This window comes from Bolinopsis microptera, chromosome 8, assembly GCF_026151205.1.
Source record: "Bolinopsis microptera isolate Bmic1 chromosome 8, MBARI_Bmic_1.0, whole genome shotgun sequence".
Lineage (NCBI taxonomy): Eukaryota > Metazoa > Ctenophora > Tentaculata > Lobata > Bolinopsidae > Bolinopsis > Bolinopsis microptera.
The window spans coordinates 12100862-12122323 of record NC_087079.1 but is presented as its reverse complement, the minus strand read 5'-3'; the positions used below and the strand labels follow the sequence as shown (position 1 = coordinate 12122323).

The window sequence follows — 21462 nt, the reverse complement described above, 5'->3', positions numbered from 1 at the left end:
CAAGTAGGTAAGTTATTTAGAAATTGCAGATGACGATAGCGAATAAACATACTTTCAAACGATCCCAATAAATTATAACAGCAGCTGGCAAAACTGAAAATTAGAATTACTACATGATCAGGTAACTGGGTGCTAGAAATATTTAGTAGCTATAAATCATACCTGGTTACATTTGATTACCGTTTATAAATACACTATAATGTGTATATAGTGTGTATATAATGTGTATATAATGTGTATATAATGTGTATATGTGTATAGTGTATATATACACTAACGATTAATTGTATCTAGGTGAAATAACAGGTGGGTTCGGACTGGGTCTGATAATGGGGGCTACTAAAACAGACTTCGACCGGCTAGTCGGCATACACCCCACTTGTTCAGAGGTAATAATCACTTTTTAATAAGGTTTAAATAACTTAAATAACTTTAATTAACTCTTCGTTGAAGGTGTTTTAATCTCTTTTTAACGGAGACTCTAAATTTTATACTGAATTAACTTTAAAAACTTATATATTAGTGAAACGTTTGATTTGGAGCGAAGTTTAGAAATAAAATTAATGTAGGGGGGGGGGGGGGGGGTAATGGCCTCAAAGAGTCCATGAGCTATTCTACAACCTAGTACTGAGTGGAGTTGGGTTAAAAACATATAAGAGATACGATGATTTAACTTGTAGAAGCTTTCAATAAACATGTGTTAATCGTCGTCAGCTGAATGTGATGTGGTGGACAATGCTTATATATGATTGAGTGGTGTCAGGGATGGAGGGTGGGGGAGGTGTGGGTGGGAAAGTGAAAATTACAGTACAATGTCAATAAAAATTTAGTCTTCTGTTGAGGTTGAGAAGGAAATGCCAGATGGTCTGGACTTTAAGGATTTGGCAATTTTAGGGAGAATGGGGTCCCAGAGGGAACTACATTTGGGTGCGCGGTCTGTTCTGTTCATAGCTGGTTGTCGTATTTGTATAGCTGCGTGTTCTGTGAGGTCAAGTTGGGAGCGTGAGGTGAGGGATTTGAGGACTTCGATGTTGTTCCAGGAGATGGTGTGGCCGGTGGTCAGGGCATGATGTGCAGGGGCTGATTTGATTCTGTCTGTGGATTCGTCGATGGCGTTGTTGAGTCTGTAACATCGTTCGTGTTCTTTCATGCGGTGGACCAAGGGTCTGTAGGTCTGTCCGGCGTATTTGGAGGGGCACTGTGAGCAGGAAATTTCGTAGATGGTGTTGGGAGTGAGGTGAGTAGGGGGTGTGGTCTTCGTTTTGGTGAGGAGGTTGCGGAGGGAGGTAGCAGAGGAGTGGGTGACTTTGATGTCGTGTTGTCCAAGTATCTTGGAGATGGGTTTGGATAGGGAGGGATGGAAAGGAAGAGAAACACTAAGGGCATGTTCACGAGTCTGTCGGTTGAATGAGGCTAGGGATTGGTGGCGAGAGGGGTTGGTGAATTTCCGTTGTACTTCGTCCATGATGGTGGTGATGCGGTGAGGAGGGAAGCCGTTCTGGAGGCAAACGTGTCGCACTGTCTGGAGTTCGTCGTCAAGGTGTTGGGGTGAGCAGATGTTGTGGGCTCTTCTGGTCAGTGATCGGATGACTGCGTTCTTAGATGAGTTGGTGGTACAGGAGGAGTACTTGGTGTAGAGGTTGGTGTGGGTGGGTTTTCTGTAGACTGATGTGGATTTGTCAGGGTGGATGAGAACGTCAAGGAAGGGTATAGTTCCGTCTGTAGAGGGGTGTTCTTGGGTAAAGTTAAGGTCTTCAGTAAGGGAGTTAAGGAATGTAAGGAAGGATTCTGCGTGGTTTCTGTCTCTGAAAGATCCAAGGCCGTCGTCGACGAAATGGGAGTAAGTGTTCGGAGGGTCAGGACATGAGGATAAAGCTAAGGTCTCGATTTCAGCAAGGCGGATTTCAGCTAGTTCAACAATGAGGGGGGATCCCATTGTACCACCTTCGTCTTGGGAGTAGAATGAGCCGTTGAATTCAAGGTATGAGTTGTCAAGGCAAAAGTTGATAAGGGAGCTTATGGTGGTGGTGGTGACATTGGAGGGAAGACGAGAGGGGTTCTGTTCAAAGGAGGAGATGACAGTTTTGAGGGCTAGGCGCATGTCACAGGAGGTGTACAAGGATTGGACGTCTAAGGAGGCGTGGTAGTGGAAGGAGGGATTGAGAGAGGAGTCGAAGCGATGTTTGAAGTCGGAAGAGTCTTTGAGGCGTAAGGGGTTCTGGGCTAGGGGTTTGAGGAAAGATGCGAGGACTTTGTGGAGGGCTTGGAGGGGGGTGTTGTAGAAGCTGACTACGGGACGGATAGGTGCGCCGGGTTTGTGTATCTTAGGTTGTCCGTAAAGTTGAGGCCATCTAGGATGTAGGTTGCGCATCTTGTGGTATAGGTCGGTCGTGATCTTCTTGTCGGTGTGTAGTTTCTTGAGGACTGGGGGACCTAGTACCTAATCATCTTTCCTACATATATGAATTGAGGCTTTGTTAGCAGTCGACTGCTAACAAAGCCTTATTTCATATATGTAGGAGAGATGATTAGTAGAAGTCCAACTTCATTTCCATAATAAGCCTGTTAATTACCATGGATATTGGATTGCCTATTCCAAACGATGAATGAGAGCGCCAAATTAAATCGATTTACAAGTAGATGCAGTTAAAACCAGACCTTTGGGAGCTGTGTGCTTTCTCAGCTATTTAAACATTTGACCTTAGAGCCGGATAAAGTGCAAATTATCTTATCCATCTGCTGGTGCAACGTGCTTAGGTTAAGATATTAAGCTTGCAAGTTGCACGTGTGCGCGTCCCCTTCCCTGGAATATACTTGTTGTAGAGTTCCACGAGCTCATGAATAGTAAATGAGGTAGAAGCCAAGGAGACCATTTGAACTGCATTAGAACTGCATTAGAACTGCGTTAGAACTGCGTTAGAACTGCATTATAACTGCATTAGAACTGCATTAGAACTGCATTAGAACTGCATTAGAACTGCATTAGAACTGCATTAGAACTGCATTAGAACTGCATTAGAACTGAATTAGAACTGCATTTGAACTGCATTAGAACTGCATTAGAACTGCATTAGAACTGCATTAGAACTGCATTAGAACTGCATTAGAACTGCATTATAACTGCGTTAGAACTGCGTTAGAACTGCATTAGAACTGCATTAGAACTGCATTAGAACTGCATTAGAACTGCATTAGAACTGCATTAGAACTGCATTATAACTGCATTAGAACTGCATTAGAACTGCATTAGAACTGCATTTGAACTGCATTAGAACTGCGTTAGAACTGCGTTAGAACTGCATTACAGCAATAGCAGCGAATCTGGGGAAACTTGGTGGACATTGACTTTTTTCACACATTTTGAGTATGGTGACTTCAACATGATATATTGCAGCTTATTGTGGTTAATCTCAATGTTGGAGTGATGTTTTTCTGGTGCACAAAACACTGCAGTACAGTTATGTTGAATAATTGTGGTTAATGAATCCTCTATGTGGCCACTATGGTGGTTAAAATATCAGTTTTAGGGTTAACCACCATTTTGAGATATGATATTATGAACTGAGTAGTCATTATATTGAGATCATCCCATGGTGGAACTATTACAAAAGTTTTAAAACCTCACTGGGGGCATTTTGTGGTCCTAATGGTGGTTAAATGGAAAATGAAAGATGACCAATAAATATTGCTCTGATTATAGATGTAAAGTGGTGGTTGTTCATTTGTTATTGTCATTTGCTAAAAAGATGGTTAAAACGTCAAATTTTTTTGTTAACCATTAATCAAAACATTATTAATGATTTGAGTCAACTTTTTATGGTCAACAAAGGACATTTGAAAGGTTTTGATAAAAGTTATCAAGAAACGTTGTCATAAAAGTGGTTAAAAGAGCTATATGATTTGCTAGGCTGTTGAACAAGGCATCTATTAAAGTGAAAATTAACCACAATATGAACTTAAGATAATGGTTTGCTATCCAATTGAGTGTATATTTGTTTGCAAATGCATAATTGACCCGAAGTTCATGCATTCCGATCAATGTGCAGCTAAGGTGGTTAAAATGTCTTGAAAATACCCTATATTTGCACTAATTAACCATTTTTAGAGCACATATTAGCTTTGTAAAGCTATAGCTGGCCATGCTGCATTATCTAGATATAACTACCAGCTCATTTATATGCACAGAAACATTGCTGAGTCCTTTGTTGCGTCCAGCATGGTTAACAAAGGTCTACAATTGACCTAAATCAGTGTTTTTGGTCGTTTTAACCGCCATACGGCCACACATTCTTTTGCATTATCTTTAAAATCACTTATTATCATTCAGCTATCTCTCATAATCAAATATCAAAACAAAATAAGGCACCAAAAGTTCGGAGGTTGCTGAATAATGGTTAATTTGTGATGGCTTCTGTTGACCGAAAGTCCAAAATAAACATGTTTTAACCACATTGAGTCTAGGTAAACTATAGGTAAAAATATAATATTAATCATAAGCTAAACTGTACTAATCTTTGTATTCTAAATGGGGAAAAAGAAGAAACATTGTCAGTCAGTCGAGAAAATTGTCAGTCAGGCTATATGGCAGCTTTGTAGATGTTGTGACTATGCTAGGAGTGGTCCCAGGCTTGCGACTGGAATTGCGGTGTTAAATCGATTTAATGGTATACCAACGAATAACGATCCACCTCCCACTTGTTGTTTGGTACTTAGCATTAATAGTGTTAGCTGTAGCCATTTATAGCAAGAATCTTAAAACTAAAGGGGATTACAAGGAAAAGAGGAAGGAAAAAGAATAACGGAACAAACAATTAATTAAAGTATTTATAGGAGCATTAGATATTGTAATTACAAGCTTCAATAATAAATAACTGACTAAAACTTCTAATTAAAATGACACTTGGTACGCTCGCCCATTTTCACTGGTCAGTCTGAACTTCGGTTTAGCACGTTGTACACTTATTCACCTAAGTTTCAGAATTTGTTCAGTTTAGCAGAGTTAGTACCCGTGTTTCAATAAATCAAAAGATATCAGGGGAGTTCTTTAATAATGTTATGGTCATCTAGAATACCGAACTTCCTGAAAACGTTATCATATTTCCTCAGACAACGTTTAATGCCTTTAATCAGTCTATCACGGCTATATCCTCTATCAATTAGAATTTTGAATATTTTGTGAAGATGGGAGGTAAAGATATCCAATCTAGTGCAAACATTACCATATCTAAGAACTTGACTTGAAAAAACGTTGTAGCCAACCTCGGTTGGGATGTTACTGTGAGGAAATGTAAGGGATACAACATGAAAATTAAAATCATCAGTTTTGTTATACACTGATATTTCTAGTCCTTCTGTGGAAATATTAATATTTAAATCAAGGTAGTTAATGATTTTATTATTGGAACCAGCTCGCTCCATCTCCAATGAATTAGGATAAATATCTTTAATCAATTGATGAAAGTAAAGGTAGTTAATAATAGATAAATCGTCAACATATCGTTTATTATTGGATAATATCTTTGCTAATCCCATTTTCTTTTCCTGAAGTAAACGTTTCATATAATTAAATTCCTTTTTGCCAACAGTGAGATCAGCTATAGGGGAACTCGAATTTCCACCCATAGGTATACCCTTGGTTTGTATGAATACAATCCCACCGAAGACGACATAAGTGTTATAAATAATAAATTTAACAGCCTCTTTTAGGTCACATCTAAGGTTTTATGGTATTGGGACCATAGCCAAAAGTTTTGGGCACCTGGATGGTGTCCTCTGCCTTTGAAATTATGGTGATATTTCAATGCTGTGCCATACCAGGTGGTTAAGTACGCGCAAGCGCGCGCACGCGTACAAACATGGTTTCTTTGATATACCACAGTTGGTGGTTAACTGTTCTACATCAGACCTTCACTAAAAGTATTGGGCACCATAGTTGTGACATAATATATAAAGGATTTAAGCATAGACTAAATATGTTGGCCTACAGATGGTTAAGTACGCGCAAGCGCGCGCGCGTACACTATAACATAAACAAATAAACCACTTCACAGACCACATTTATTAATTTTTTTCATTTCCTTCTTCAACTATGTGTCAATGAACCATTTTTGTTCAATAATTACCATCAATTTTAACTGTACTACTCATATCTTCACAGTAGTAAGGGTTTGGGTGTTAGAGGTATGAAAAAATGTCCACTAACAAATCAGTCATATTTCGACTACTTAACCACCTAACTCAGCACCAAAATGTTCTGAGATTTTTTTCGTTGCACTATCATAAAGCTATGACATTTTAGAACCTATGTAAATATTCAGATTACTAGAATTCATATTCTGTGATTTTTAAGGGGTGGTTAAATGCTTCAAAGTGGTGTATTTCAAAGTTTCCCCAGATTTGCTGATATTGCTGATTAGAACTGCATTAGAACTGCGTTATAACTGCATTAGAACTGCATTAGAACTGCATTAGAACTGCATTAGAACTGCATTAGAACTGCGTTAGAACTGCGTTAGAACTGCATTAGAACTGCATTAGAACTGCATTATTACTGCATTAGAACTGCATTAGAACTGCATTAGAACTGCATTAGAACTGCATTAGAACTGCATTAGAACTGCATTAGAACTGCATTATAACTGCATTAGAACTGCATTAGAACTGCATTAGAACTGCGTTAGAACTGCATTAGAACTGCATTAGAACTGCATTAGAACTGCATTAGAACTGCGTTAGAACTGCATTAGAACTGCATTAGAACTGCATTATTACTGCATTAGAACTGCATTAGAACTGCATTAGAACTGCATTAGAACTGCATTAGAACTGCATTAGAACTGCATTATAACTGCATTAGAACTGCATTAGAACTGCATTAGAACTGCATTAGAACTGCATTAGAACTGCATTAGAACTGCATTAGAACTGCATTAGAACTGCATTAGAACTGCGTTAGAACTGCATTAGAACTGCATTAGAACTGCATTATTACTGCATTAGAACTGCATTAGAACTGCATTAGAACTGCATTAGAACTGCATTAGAACTGCATTAGAACTGCATTAGAACTGCATTATAACTGCATTATAACTGCATTAGAACTGCATTAGAACTGCATTAGAACTGCGTTATAACTGCATTAGAACTGCATTAGAACTGCATTAGAACTGCATTATAACTGCATTATAACTGCATTAGAACTGCATTAGAACTGCATTAGAACTGCGTTATAACTGCATTAGAACTGCATTAGAACTGCATTAGAACTGTATTAGAACTGCATTAGAACTGCACTATAACTGCATTATAACTGCATTAGAACTGCATAAATGAACAGCTAAGATAAGCTGATAAGGATTAGGGCGCGCAAATTAACCACGTGTGTCCTGGTGAAAGAGTCGTTCAGACCACGTGTTTTAATTATTAGCTCACTATTCATCTTCCTGCAGTGTCTGCAGTGTCTGCAGTGTCTGCAGTGTCTGTTAAACTTTGGGATATATAGACTATTTTCATATTATACCATTATTTTAGAATGTACTCTTTATTTATTATTTGGTATAAAGTTTTCTAAAAACTCATTATTTCAGGTGTTCACGACGATGAACATCACCAAGCGATCAGGCAATTCAATCGACGTAGAGGACTGCTGATCTTAGAGATGCTATGGTAACACTGCGTTCTAAGTTCTTAGAGCGCAGTTACCATAGCGACCACGGGACCTTGAACCTAGTTTAGGGTTCCGTGAAGAGTTAACTCGCTGAGATCCTGGTTATCGTGGTGAAATCTCTCTGTTCACGGAATATACTGGAATGTAAACATGATGTACTTCATACTTGTATAGTATGTGTACGTGACTGTGTACTCCGTGTACATTGTTAGTGGTTACCATGGTAACTGGATAATGACGCTCCACGGCCAATCTGACCTGTCAGAGCCTAGGAACTGATGATGGTTTTAGTTGATGTTATCTTGTTTTCGTTGGAGTGTAGACATGGAATAAGCTGCTTCACACATTGATCAGAAACTTTATAATGATTAGATAGTCGGTAGTACCATGTAGCTCCGTGTAGCTCGAGAGTTTAGTATTTCTGATTTGTGTAACCTGTGATTTGTCGGCTTTTTATAAGGAGCAGTTTGTTCTTAGTTCATAATTTATATAGTAACTAATGATGAAGTTTTATAGTCAATTTTAATTTGTTGATTGGGGGTGACACTGTCCGATTTGCCCATCTACCAGGAAAAAAATCATATGAGCTAGTAATAGAATGAAAACGTTATTATCATTTCACCAAACAGCTTGTCTATAAACTTGACTAGAAAAAAAAAACTTTTTTGGAGAAGGATACAATTTTTAAAACGGCCGGTGACACCCCCCTTTATTCGTCTTTGAAGTATTATACATATTTAGATGTATAGTGATGAAATAGAGTTCACACGATTTCTAGAACTTTCAATTACTGAATCTAAAGTGGAAATTGTGATCGGCATATATTCTCCTGACCCCAATAAAAACTGATCAAACATTATTTATTTTCGTCGGTGAGCCCTCCTTTTTGGGAGAGGTGATATCAGAAGGTCTCCTGTTTTAAGGACTAACTGTACTTACTTGCTTTAATTGTTTTTATCTTACGTACATGTAATAGTCCGGTATTTTGGCTTCTTATCAAGTTCACAAGAGTTCATTGCTATAATTTTACATTTTGGTGATCTCGAGGATTGATAAATTTGTGTCGAAAAAACGATTTTAAACATCTGTGGGACACAAATTTCTTAGTCAAATTGCACCGTTTTAGGATCAAAGCATTAAATTCATTTATCGAATGGTACAATTGCAGAGTGTCCAAAGTTTACATTCGAATGATCAAACAATTTAGTTTACAATATTCGAGTTTTACTTCTAACTTTATGTTGAAAACACAGAACAATCTATATAAAGACTATGTTACTCAAGCTTGCTTCAGATCTCAAGTTTAAAGTTCTCTTAAAACTTTCTGATTCCAATTTAATTGTCACGGATGTTTTTATTCTGATTGTCTGATTTCACGCTCAAGTGTCCTGACTTATCTAACAATTCTAAGTCTTCGCGTGATCCTGGAAGTTCATTACATCTCCCGTAGTAATCTTCAGCAAAATCTGACTTCCTGCTTGCTTATCTGAGCTTTAACTGAATCTATGAAGTCCAGGATATAAGATGAGCTGTGTTAAGGATACACCACATGGCGTTGTTGGGTTATTCAGGTTCTGGTAATGATATTATGGTTTGGTCCCTGCAGCAGAAACTGAGTTCGTCTTGCTGTCAAGTGTGCCAGTGAGTCGTTCAGTGCCCGATCTGAAGAACACAGAGGTTAATGATAAACATTCCACACAACTTTAGATATGTCGATGAGTAAATTAATGGTGGTTCAAGTATTATTTATATAATAGTCACTCTAGTCTCTACTTCTAGAAGAAATGACATTATTAAACTGAATGTGAAACAGTGAAATAGTTGTAGGCTTCAAAATGACAGTATTACAAGTCTTAAATATAAATGTGATAAAGTTGTAAGCAGTAAGCTTCAAAAGTCCAGTATTTAATAACAAGTCTACCTGAGTAGGTGTGGTTGTAGTTCCTATTGGGTTCGCACGTGTACATCATGGAGGGTAGGAAGTGGTTTAGGCTCTGGAGACTGTCCCTCAGTCTGTTCTTGTCCTTCTGTCTCCTGTTCTGCCACCATCTCTTAACCTGATACAGATGGATTACTTATAATACATCGCTTCTAGTTCTAGCAGACAGGAGTTACCCTGCAGTTCAACGGCTCAGTTTTGCAACCAGATTTGCTCACATTTTTTCTCAAATTTTCGCGACCGGAAATGAAATTCAAAAATATTTCTCCGCACGGAGAAATATTTTTGATATGACCCAAAACTCCGTGAAAGCAGTTTTAACCTGGGCGCTCGCGTGTGAAATTTCATTATAAACCCCTCCGGGTTAGAATAGGATTCTGATAATCCCGGCTCCCGCTAAATAGATTCTGATAATCCCGGCTCCCGCTGTTAGTTTTTTCCCGCTGAATAAATAACCCCAACACAGCTTCTATAATCCCGCCCCGCTAATTTGGCTCAACAAGATTTGTTTTGTTTTGATATTCCATGAGAATTTCAACCGCGCACTGTCACGTGTTTTGATGACGTGTATCACGTGACTAACTACTACGACGCGCATTGGTAAAAAATGTCACGTGACCTATGGCTTAACGTAAGAACTATAAATACACTTGATCTACGTATCGGTCTTACTGCAGGCGCTGGCAAAACTCCAGCACACTGCTTACATTACTTAAACTCTAACATTAATTGGACCAGTTCCAGAACTTGTCTCGACGGTTACATTTGTTCGGTTAATTTTGTCGTGTTTGATATAAGCCATGTATTAATAACTATTATAGTCGTCTACTTTGATGAACTTCATGACACGATATCATTATTAGCTCCACCTTTTATCGCTTGCCAGGCTTAACTCGACGCCCCTTATCGATATTCATTCTACGTTCTGACTGAGGAATAATGTTTAGATATAACGCCAATTTCAAATGTCATAGTACCTTAGTTGTATTTATTTGGTAGTCCCCAATTCCATTTCATATTTTCCATACTGATCTCATATTATAGCTAGAATTAAGAGTAAAATGTCAAATTTGTTGGTCCTAGCACTAACCCGGAGGGGTTTATAACACATAACACCGGCACGCTTAAGTTATATTAAAATAACCCCTCGTGCTAAAGCACGTCGGGGTTATTTTCATAATAATCCCTCGTGCTTCGCACTCGAAATTATTATAAATTTTTCCCGCGCGTCGCGGGAAAAATTAAAATATAATCCCTGCGCATGCCGGGGTTATGTGTGTTATAATGCGTCCACGTGCGCGCGCAAATCTGCGTGCAAATACCAAGGCCGTGGGAACGTACATTGTAAACAAAACTGCCTTCCCGGTAGTTTTGCACGGAGTTTTGCCTTTCAAAACTCTTTTCGCGGAGTTATGTGTCAAATCTGGTCGCAAAACTGAGCCGTGGAACTGCGGCTGTTATACATATAATTTGAATCATCAACAGTTATGATGTACAGTCGGCGTGAGCTTGAGATAACCGTACAAGCAACGTGACGTCATGCAGAGCAAGCAACGTCACGCAGAGCAAGGAACGTGACGTCACGCAGAGCAAGCAACGTCACGCAGAGCAAGCAACGTGACGTCACGCAGAGCAAGCAACGTGGCGTCACGTATAAAGCTAGAGATTAGAACCTTACCTGAGTTTCTGATAGTCCGGTTTTCTTAGCGATCTGTCTCCGGTTATCTGCTGTGAGATAGGTCTTGCTTTCTCCATGGTAGATACCCTCCATGAACCCTATCTGTGGGGAGACACACATATCAGCTGAGTTATAGAATGTTAAAAATTAGTCGCTTGGTTTCCCAGTGCTCAACAAGCAGGAGCATCATATTTCAAACAAGTGAAACATTCAAAATAGGCGGTTGAAATAGGTGCCCTCTTATTTCGAGTGTTACACTTGTTCATAGAATGTTATGTAGTTTAATATTTATCAGTTATTTAGAATATATATTCGCATGTATCCACAATATAATATATTTACATTACACGTTCAACGTGATATCATTATCAGTGCAGTGTGTACAACACCAACTACACCGATCAGTTGCCAATCTGCGAAACATTTAATTATTATTATCACTTCGAGATGGCAGGGCCTACTCTCATGCTGTCTACTTGTCTATAGGTGATGATTAATTCTGAAAAACTAGGGACAACTGGGGTAGAGCAAGTCACGCGAAATGTCGAGGTTCTGGGATCATTCCCCAGTTGTCCCTAGTTTTTCAAAATTAATCATCACCTATACACTATAGACAGCATGAGAGTAGGCCCTGCCATCTCGAAGTGATAGTTTAATATTTGGTAAGATTAAGGAGAAATATTTAATCTAAAGTAAAGATATTTGTGTTATGCGTTGTTATGGGAGTTGTAAAAGGGTTATTGACCATTGATCGATTGATTCACTGTTTGGCGAGTTATCGATAATCGGAAATTAATTATCAGTAAATAATAAAATCCCTGAATCTAACGCCTCATACCTGTGAAGGAGCGAAGACTGATCGGGATGGTTTTCTCTTCGTCTCATAGCCAGTCATGTAATTAGAATCAGTGTCTGCGGAATAATTAATTGAGTTAGATGATAAGATAATTACCCGAGCATTATGAATTGGAGACAAAGCAGCTGCTAGATGGGAGGCATGTAGACGGTATTAATTTTAGCTCGTCATTAACAATTGAGAAGTTAATTTCCATGATATTAATTTACAGTGCGTAGGCGGAGAGAGCGACTCAGGAAGAGAAAAAGTTGTTCCCGGATTGTCGTGTATTCAAATTATTCCTTCTCACCTAGACATTGGCTGGGTAATTGTGAGGGATAGGAGTCAGCCTCAGGAGAATGAGTTGCCTATTTTCCCACTCTCCGCATGCAACAATGAGATCAGAATCCAAAATCGCAAGTGCAGTAATTCCTCAAAAATGTTGTGTTGAACTTTGGAAAGGAGAAAGTCTGTCTGATTCCATATTTTATGCAAATATTTGAATTTTGATTCCGCCTGTAGCTCCAGAGTCTTTGAATCTATTGAATGCGTGGGTGCAAATTCTCACAGTTTGATTATGACTAAATCATAAGGTGTTTTGTGTCAATGCCTTTCAGAATCGTCAATATTTACACTCCACTCTTCCCTTGTCTTTTTACGGTAACAATCCCTACAATGGCAATGCACGGTCATAAGCTGAAATGTTCCATTGTCCCCCGGTACGATTCCTACGAAATATTATAAGACGTGTTAAGCTCCACCATCAGCTGGGCAGTTCCGTTTAATGAAATCACTTTAATCCAATAAACTCGCCTAGCAATTCATTTACCGCATATTATCGAGATCAATTGACTCCAATTTGAGATTTAGCAGGCAGCAATTCATAATGTTAGTGTTAATTCCTGAAGCGATTGTTCTAAAGGTGATCAATATCAGGCTCTAAAAATGTGGCACGAGTTTCTTAGGTATTAATGATAGCAGTAACTCTTAATTCCTCCCTTTTATTCCGCTAATATAATGGGGAATGTTCTTAATGCGGGAGACTAACGGACACAGAACCGTATTCGCCACAAATATATCACACTTATAACATGTTCCCGAGGTCCTGTAATTTAGTAGGTAAATGTGAGGTCAATTCATTATCGAATGGTGCTTCGTAACTTCAGTACCAGGAGTTTTCATGGCACCAGCTGGCCCTCTCAGCTGCTGCTGTCCCTTTTTGTGTGATACCAAGCGTTAACTCTGGTAAATACCGAGCGTTTTGATCTAATGTGTTTTTCTTATCAGGTGCGATAAATGACGAAAATGGGTGGTCAAGGTTTGAAAGATTAAAACTTGAATACCACCAAGGGGGAAGTTAAACCTAATTTAGAACGGAAAATGGGATCAAACGTTTCCTGACTGATGGACTTGGAGTTAGTGTTCTTAAGAACATAAGGAACAACTGATTAAAACGCTGGGAGGACTTGTTGATCGGTTCGTACATGAGGTAAGTGTAATGATTGCTCAGTGAATGGTTCATACATGTAGAATACTGTGTATGATGCATCATTGTCCTATTGTATCAGTCCAATGGGTTGCAAAGGGTGATTTACTGTTGATAAAGGGCCAATAAATTTCATTTAAACGAGTTTAATTAGTTTTTGCAGGAACTGCAAGCTAATTAAGTCAACTTAATAGCCGTCGTGTGTCAAGAAATATACCCAATTTCCTCAGATCACTATTGGTCAATTAATTATGCTTCAACCTGTCAAAATACTGTATGATATCCAATATTCATACACTTAAATGCTTATAAAATGAAGCAAATATGAAATAAATTTCTGCAAATCCTCATCAAGATCAATTGAGACGGGTAACTCTGCACGATGTTAAATCGAATGGGTCGCATTTCTTTGCTTAGAGTTAGACGTTTTTTTCGAATTCAATCCAGTGCATTGGAGATCGAATAAAATTGAAATATTGCAGATTAGATTCGTCATTGTATTTATTGGCAGTATTACCTTATTACCGATGTAGATTACCATATTGCAAGTGTAACTTTATGAGATCATGGTGGGAATTAGAATTTTATGGTGTATTTTAAAGTTGTTGTTAAATGGAGGAAACAGGTTCGATTATCGATGCTATATTTTATCAATATCATGATGCTGCGCACTTTCAAATTATATGTAATGGAGCACTCTAGTCACTTAGTCAAACAACCTTTAAAGGACCAGTTAACTGAAAAATTTGTAGTCTCCAATTTGGCTAAGATTTAAATCAGCTGTGACAAACTGGTAAAGAATCGTATCGCCGAAAGAACCAACTCTCTAGCGTACGTGTAACGCGTGTTATTGCAATAATAAGCTGTGGCCTCGTGACGTCACGAAGTCCCTCAGTGCGCGCTGGCATATAGCGTAATACTAATACGTTGCAAATGTTTATCGTTGTCATTAAAACACATGTAACTCACTCAAATTTTAGAATTATGACTATTACCCTAGTTCTCCCAAATCCTTATAGTTTTGGCTATCATCCTAACTAAAGGAATAGCTGATTGGATGTACAGTGCTCACGTCATGATTTTAAACAGTGATATAGGTTCTTGAACAGTGGCGGGTGAATGTACGGTTAGAAAGTTTCTGCTATTACAGTTCTTATGTCATATGTGATAATTTCGGATTGTTTTCATTGCTTAATTACACAAGCAGCCAGCAGGGAGACTGTACCGATTATTTTTCCCCAGTCCATGAAACTCTAACGAATTTAGAAAGGATCTAGATAAGTAGGAGTTTGTTCAATTCCGAGAGCAATTATATTTATAGCATAGCGAAATTTCTAATTTTAATCCGCATGTGTCAGCCAGTACAGGAGACAAGAAGTCTGGCTACTTTACGGCCGTTCCTCTGGGAGTTGGGACCATCAGTAGAAGTAGCTTCTATCAGAACAGTGCCGTGGGAACAGAATTCCCGCCAAAATACCCGGTCTACCAAATAGTAATACAGATTGGAGTTCGAGTGTACGGTGTGCGGTGTGTTTTGAATTAGACTTGCGGCTTACCTAGTTGTTATCCTAATTGCATTATCATCGGTACATAACATAAATAAACTACTGGTAAGTTTAAATACCAAGTGCAAACGTGTTCAGTCGATCGACCCACTGAACAACTATAGAACTTCCAAGACCCTATTATTCTTTGGCCATATATTACGGCACGATCGATTGTTAGATGGTTAAAGTTAAACGACCAACGCTAATCTATACAATTCTAAAACTATGAGCTAGCACTTTAATCTAAAAATACACTTTTTATATTACTCCTGATTTCGCCACAGGTTGATCATGGACACTAACAGCTTAATTTGAGATAAATGACTTATGAGTTTCTCTAAAGTTAACTCTAAAGTTGTGCAGTCCAGTCATTTTTGGACATTTATGGAAATGAACCTGCAAATGTTCAGATACTAACGAAACTTTGCACAGACCTTCCCGAAGGTATGAATAAACGATTTTCGTTTGGAGACATTTTTTGACAGTGGAGAAAACCCAGGAGGGCCACGCCCATATTGACCCAATAACGTAACCGACCCCTTGCTTCTGAAGGTCGTAGAGACTTCAAAATAGGCTTAAACGAAGCCACATATGCATGTTTATATAGGAGTTATTGAGCAACACATGGCCTAAAATCCATACTTTTCGAGAAATTCGCCAAAAACCATTTTGGGCGTGGTGCTGAGCCCATTTTCGATAGGATTGTGATAGAGTCTTTAGACAGGGTGCAAAAGAACCGCAATTAGCATATTAACATATGACTTACGAACAAACATAAGCCTTAAAGTGCTTACTTTTTCAGTTATTGGCGAAAAACTGATTTTCGGTTCCAGAAATCATGCAAAACTATGGGTATCTGGTAAATTGAGCTATGAAGGCCCTAAAGGTTTTTAAATGTGTGCAAATTGTGCAGAATGGCCATGTTTATATACAACTTATGAAGCAACATGTACCCTAAATTACTTACTTTTCGAGTTATTCGGGGAAAAACATTGTATTATGTCCATTTTCTACCTGTAAAATACAGTCTCACGGGCTCCTCTGCGCGCGCAAGGGACTTCGTGACGTCATCGCCAAAATAATACAAACGCTATTTACACGCGTTAGAGAGCAGTTAGAGATTTAGGAATTTCGACTCGTTGCTTAGTTTGCTATTTGTCACAATCTGTCAAAATATGAGGATAACTTTTTTTTCAGTTAACTGGTCCTTTAATCGACAAACAAAATTGTCAAAAAACTACTTAGTGGGATTCTGTGATTTTAATAAATAGCATTACCATGACTTTGTTCAAGAACCAAACTAATGAGTAAAAAAATGAAAAGCGAAATTAGAAAGTGATCAGGATTATTGTGTTTTAAACCGTGATAAAACAGATGATACGTTTTTCATTATCACGTGTACTTCACTACTATCCTTTTCCTAACACTAACAGTGATGCACATGGAAAGTGGTGATACACTGATAGTGATACATTTGGTGTAGAGATTTAAATCTTAGTCATTTCATATTATGAAACTGATATGCCCCAGATCGCTCAAGTCAAGCTATTTCACACTCTGTTTTCATTTGAAGATTCCAGGGCTATGGATGATGGAAATTGGAATTGTAAGCTTTTTCAACCTCGAATTATCAACAACAAAAATTGGTACCCAAAAGAGCTGGAATAATACATTGACCTCTTAAGATATTCCGAAAAGTAATGCATTTCACATTTGGAATGTACATGTATCTTAATCTCAGTTCTACAATGAATCAAAATATAGCATGAAAGGACGTGACCCAGTATAGTTCAAATCTTTCGGATCAAATTTTACGAATCGAATTATTTTTAACTGCCGACCTAAAATAATGGTATATTTTAACAAAATTTAAAATTAGCCATAGTTTACGATATTTCTAATATTCTATGTTAATTTAATCTTTACATAAAATCATTTGTATTCACGTTTGTTTATCATATATGTAAAACATTGATTGAAATTACATTAATCTATGATAGTGATACAATTTGTACGTTGAGCATTCGTACTTTATCATAACATTGTCAACATCATCTGGTCAAATAGTTATAGTAATACACACCTCTGAAATCAGGAAATAATCCCATTTGAACTGGATCACTGGTCCAAAATAAGCTGACATTAGTTTTACAAAAACATGCTTATATCCCAATAAAAATCAACAGTTTAATTAATTTTTTGAATGTTGGGCGTGCAAATTTTATTCTGAAATTTTATATAATCATGCAGTTGGTTGCAATTTTTTAGAGATATTCACACACGTGCAATTTACATTACTACACGTGCAATTTTAATTACCAGGAACTGACTCCGGACTAGATGCTTCAACCGTTGATCTGCCACATTTGCATCCGATGTGACGTTCCTCCGTTTCTACACAAAAATTATTGATTTTATTTAAAATGTTCGAATTTTTCGTTGGACAATTATGACCGCAGAAAACTTCTCTTATCATCGATTTAAATTTGATGGGCACTACAAATTTGATATTATATTATATCCTGTTATTTCGAACTTTTGAATTAAATAAAAAGTCTGACTGCTGCTACCAAAAGTAATAAGGTGTGTTGATCAAAGGCACAAATTAATAAAAGCTTTTTAGAATTAGAAAGCTGTGAACATTTCATTTTGGAAATCAGAATAGCGTAATTTGTATTTAATATTTGCAGCTTGAGATTTTGTAATAAACATGTGCCATGAAGTTCAAGGATTGGTCAGGTATTTAAACTCTCCTCTGCCAAGAAATTGAATAAAACAATTTGCAATCAAAAACTTTTACCTAATCGAAAGCTCGGAATTTTCAGATTGGTTTATGATTTGTATGAGCACACCGTTTGTACAGATTATGGTGCCCAAGGCATTTGTATGGTCGAATTTGATGTTAAGTAAGGCATCCTACTATAAGTATAACGGATTGATTATGTTGAACAACGGTTCGATCATATTCTAGTCTTAACTTCATCCATCGAAATACAAATATTTTCGTGCTCATGATTCTAATAGTAATTCTAACATGAAGTAGAATCTGATGAAATGAAGTGTTATTAATTTAGAGAAATTTAAATAAAGTTCACAACAATGCAGCTAAAATGTAAAGTACTGTCTTACTGTTTAGGTTCACAAATTAATAATACTTTCAATTCAAATGCAACAATTTATTCTGCAACATAAAATCCTGGTGTATGATAACTATAACTAACCTGGCTGTTTTCTGACTTCCGTAGTCAAATTGCTAGTCTGCATCGCAAAGCTGGGTTCATAAGGTTTGGCCGAGAAGTAAGACAGGTGTTTCGGATTAAACAAATCAGCAGCAACAGGAGCAGGGAGCTGCAGAGAGCCCGGTCTCAAAATATTATCCATATCAAAAGGTCTCATTATTTAAATAATCGGCGAATAATAATATTCCAAACTACTAAATTTTCCGTCGGAGGACGAATGAGTGTTTTATGGCACTGGGACGAATGAACGTTAATGAATTGTCTAGCAGGGGTCTAGCACTGCAGCAGTATATAACCGGGGGTTAGCGGAGTTGCCGGTCACCACCACCACGCGTTATCACGCTCGCAGCCTCACCCCGCCTCCTGATCATGATACCACCACCTTATTGGATAATTGGGGATGTTTAATATTATAAAGGAGCTGTGTTATGGGGTAGCTTGTGCTGTGAGTTATGTGATAAAGTGGGGTTGATTGAGGGGTTGATTGGATATAGTTGTGGAGATGTTTGGTATAGTAATAGTATTACTGATCTGCAGATGCGACCTGTTTACTGCGGGTTTTATTGGAAGCTGCAGAATAGTCCACGTCTCTCTAGACACGCTGGAGACAGGCCCCTCACCCAGGACTTAGAGTTCGAGTAAAGTGCTGATGATTTGAGTTACATGTGACATGCCCACGTGCACTACCACGTGATCTCACTCTCTCTTATCAGGGTCAGGACTCTGATAATGAATTGCCGTCGAGCCCTGTTCGTCATGAATTTAGCCGTTAACTGGAAAATTAAATGTCAATTGTTGGGCCGCGTGCCTGGTCGCTTAGCAGCACGTGTGACATACAGTGCGATAAAATATGTCCTGCCAGCTTTGAAACAACTAATGAATTGATGGGAATTTTGTCCTGGGGTGACTGCCAAGGTTCTTAGATTCTGGTCACTGCCTTGAACTTGGAGACTGACTAGACAATGTTTTGCTTTTCGTCGTTTTTACGGATAATTAGTTTACCAAAAAAATTTAACACCATCATTATATGACATACGAATTGATGCGATATAAGAAATATCCCATGAAATATTTGGTGAGGAGACCCAGTCAGCCAGCCAGCCTTTTCTCAAATATTCTCAAAATATTCTCAAAATATTCTCAAAATATTCTCAAAATATTCTCAAATGTCTATACTTGTTTGTTTGTTTGTTTATAGAACCCGTCCCCAATCTCGTATCGGAAAATGACTAAACTCAGGTCTGAGTGTGAATACGGGTGGTACCTGCAAGAGTGTTCATTAAGCATTTAGAGTTCTGTAAAACTGCAGTTACAATTGTGCTAGAGTATTTTTAGTATATACGATTGGTATCAGAAATATATCCCTACATGCTTCCAAAATTTGTAAAGCCGTAGTACATACATATCACACTACACCGGAGCCTACACAGTATTCTCAAAATATTCTCAAAATATTCTCAAATGTCTATACTTATATCAATACCTTATTTTTAAAAAACTGCTTACTAGTTATTTTCCAATCCAAGTTAATTAGATTGTGCAATTATCATATAATCCCAAGTTATTGTTCGAATTGTATTGGCAATCATTATAAGTTCTCCACTGGGTAAACAGAGCGTTCACTATGGGTAGACACCGCAAGATTCCTGGCAATGTACCAGGATCCAGCCGTCTCAGTCACCTCGGGCTTTGTATCCAGGACAACTATCACGTGGTTTTCTCCACTTTCTGAAAGAAGTTACTTTTATGCTCGATGGACTCACTTTTTGTGAATTTTTAATTATAACTATAAAGCTATAACTACTCTGTCATATAATATTTAGTACTAGTAGTCAGTGGTTATTATTGGAAATTCACAAATAATTCAAAGTTATTCCATCGCTATTTCAACTGATGAAGACATGTTGCATATTGTGCGTGGTATGGTGACACGGACAGCCAATAATTTGATTAACTGGAGCATTGATTACAGTTTTTAAATTGAACATCCCGTCATAGTGATTACAGGACTTGGGGCACTTTTGAAACATTTTTGTTCGTAGTACTGTGACTGCACCCTATCACCGCCCACTCTGGACATTTTAGATTTTTGTTCTTGCGCGAATTTATTAAATGCAGTACGTGATCATATACAAATATATTTGATTAAAGTATTAGGGCATCAAAATATTTGATTATGGGTATATTAAGGATTACGGTCAGCTAGTTCAATCCAAATGCAATTATAATTTATTTACTGACTATAATAATAGTAGTAGTACCATAACTTAAAGGCTAATACTAATATAGATCTTAATGTGATTTTTAAATCTCGCGTGACATTGACAAAGAGACATGATTGACATGACATGACGTATGTTGTCACCCTAGCCGGTGGAGCCTCCAAAAAACACGGAGACCCAGCACGTTTGTAAGGCACGTCCTTACGGCAGGATAATGAGTGCTATAATTAGTACAAGCTCCTGTAGCATGTATAGTATATAGCACTAGCATGTATAGCATGTATAGCATGTATAGAATGTATAGTATGTTTAGTATGATGTAGATGTAGTGTACCTTTTTTGTGTACCTTTTTTTATTTCAGATATCACGATATAATAGCCCGGTAAATTGTTAATAATGTAATTTACATTTCATTTCTTCAAATTTTTGACTAGCAGTAGCATATTGATATTCCAAAAAAATTATGACAACACGTACATATGTATATAATGAGCGTTCTCAAGGTCCCAAGGTCAAATGACACAGAGAATGAAATCGGTCGCTCGCTTTTTCCATATGTTTATTGCCAACTTTGATTGACGATGTCAACCCTTCGGGATCGTTGCTAAGCAAGAATTAATGATGGCGATGCGAAGCAAGAATGATAATTCTCGCGGCGCGTACTTTAACTTAGAGAAACAGTGGCAAATGATAAATAGTCTATTAATTATACTTATAGGGATAGCTACAAGACCTCCTCAGAAACTGTTAGTTCTGTAGATGAGCTTGGCACGAGGGTCTCACTGGTCCTGTGCTTTAAGCCAATGGTGTACTGTAATTCCCATGAATTCTCGTAATATAATTATAGTT

The 21462-nt window shown here is 37.8% G+C and overlaps 2 protein-coding genes across 5 annotated transcripts in view; one reads left to right on the top strand and one right to left on the bottom strand.

Annotated features, from left to right (window-relative positions):
* The window catches only part of LOC134820239 (thioredoxin reductase 1, cytoplasmic-like), a 114055-nt gene extending 105175 nt beyond the window's left edge, over positions 1–8880 (top strand). For all 3 annotated transcript variants that reach the window (XM_063830462.1, XM_063830461.1, XM_063830459.1), the window contains 2 exons: positions 295–389; positions 7587–8880. In XM_063830462.1, coding sequence (XP_063686532.1) covers positions 295–389; positions 7587–7649 — 158 coding nt within the window. In that variant the 3' untranslated portion in view covers positions 7650–8880. The remainder of the gene's footprint in view (positions 1–294; positions 390–7586) is intronic.
* Positions 8881–8959: 79 nt separating this feature from the next.
* LOC134820241 (homeobox protein Hmx-like) lies at positions 8960–18659 on the bottom strand. 2 transcript variants are annotated; one of them, XM_063830465.1, is made up of 6 exons: positions 18373–18659; positions 17471–17545; positions 12122–12195; positions 11284–11385; positions 9588–9723; positions 8960–9328 (listed from the first exon to the last, which is right to left on the bottom strand). In XM_063830465.1, the coding sequence occupies exons 1-6, from the start codon at positions 18545–18547 to the stop codon at positions 9234–9236; spliced, it is 657 nt and encodes a 218-aa protein (XP_063686535.1). In that variant the 5' UTR covers positions 18548–18659; the 3' UTR covers positions 8960–9233. The 2 variants fall into 2 exon arrangements, with proteins under 2 accessions (XP_063686535.1, XP_063686536.1); XM_063830466.1 differs by lacking the exon at positions 17471–17545.
* Between the last annotated feature and the right edge of the window lie 2803 nt (positions 18660–21462).

Excerpts from the sequence above, each read along its gene's own strand:
- LOC134820241 (XM_063830465.1), bottom strand. The coding sequence starts at position 18,547 with ATGAGACCTTTTGATATGGATAATATTTTGAGACCGGGCTCTCTGCAG. Across the intron at positions 12,196-17,470 it reads TAGTCCGGAGTCAGTTCCTG|ACACTGATTCTAATTACATG; the intron begins GTAATTAAAATT and ends ATTATTCCGCAG. Across the intron at positions 9,329-9,587 it reads CTACAACCACACCTACTCAG|ATCGGGCACTGAACGACTCA; the intron begins GTAGACTTGTTA and ends TGTGTTCTTCAG.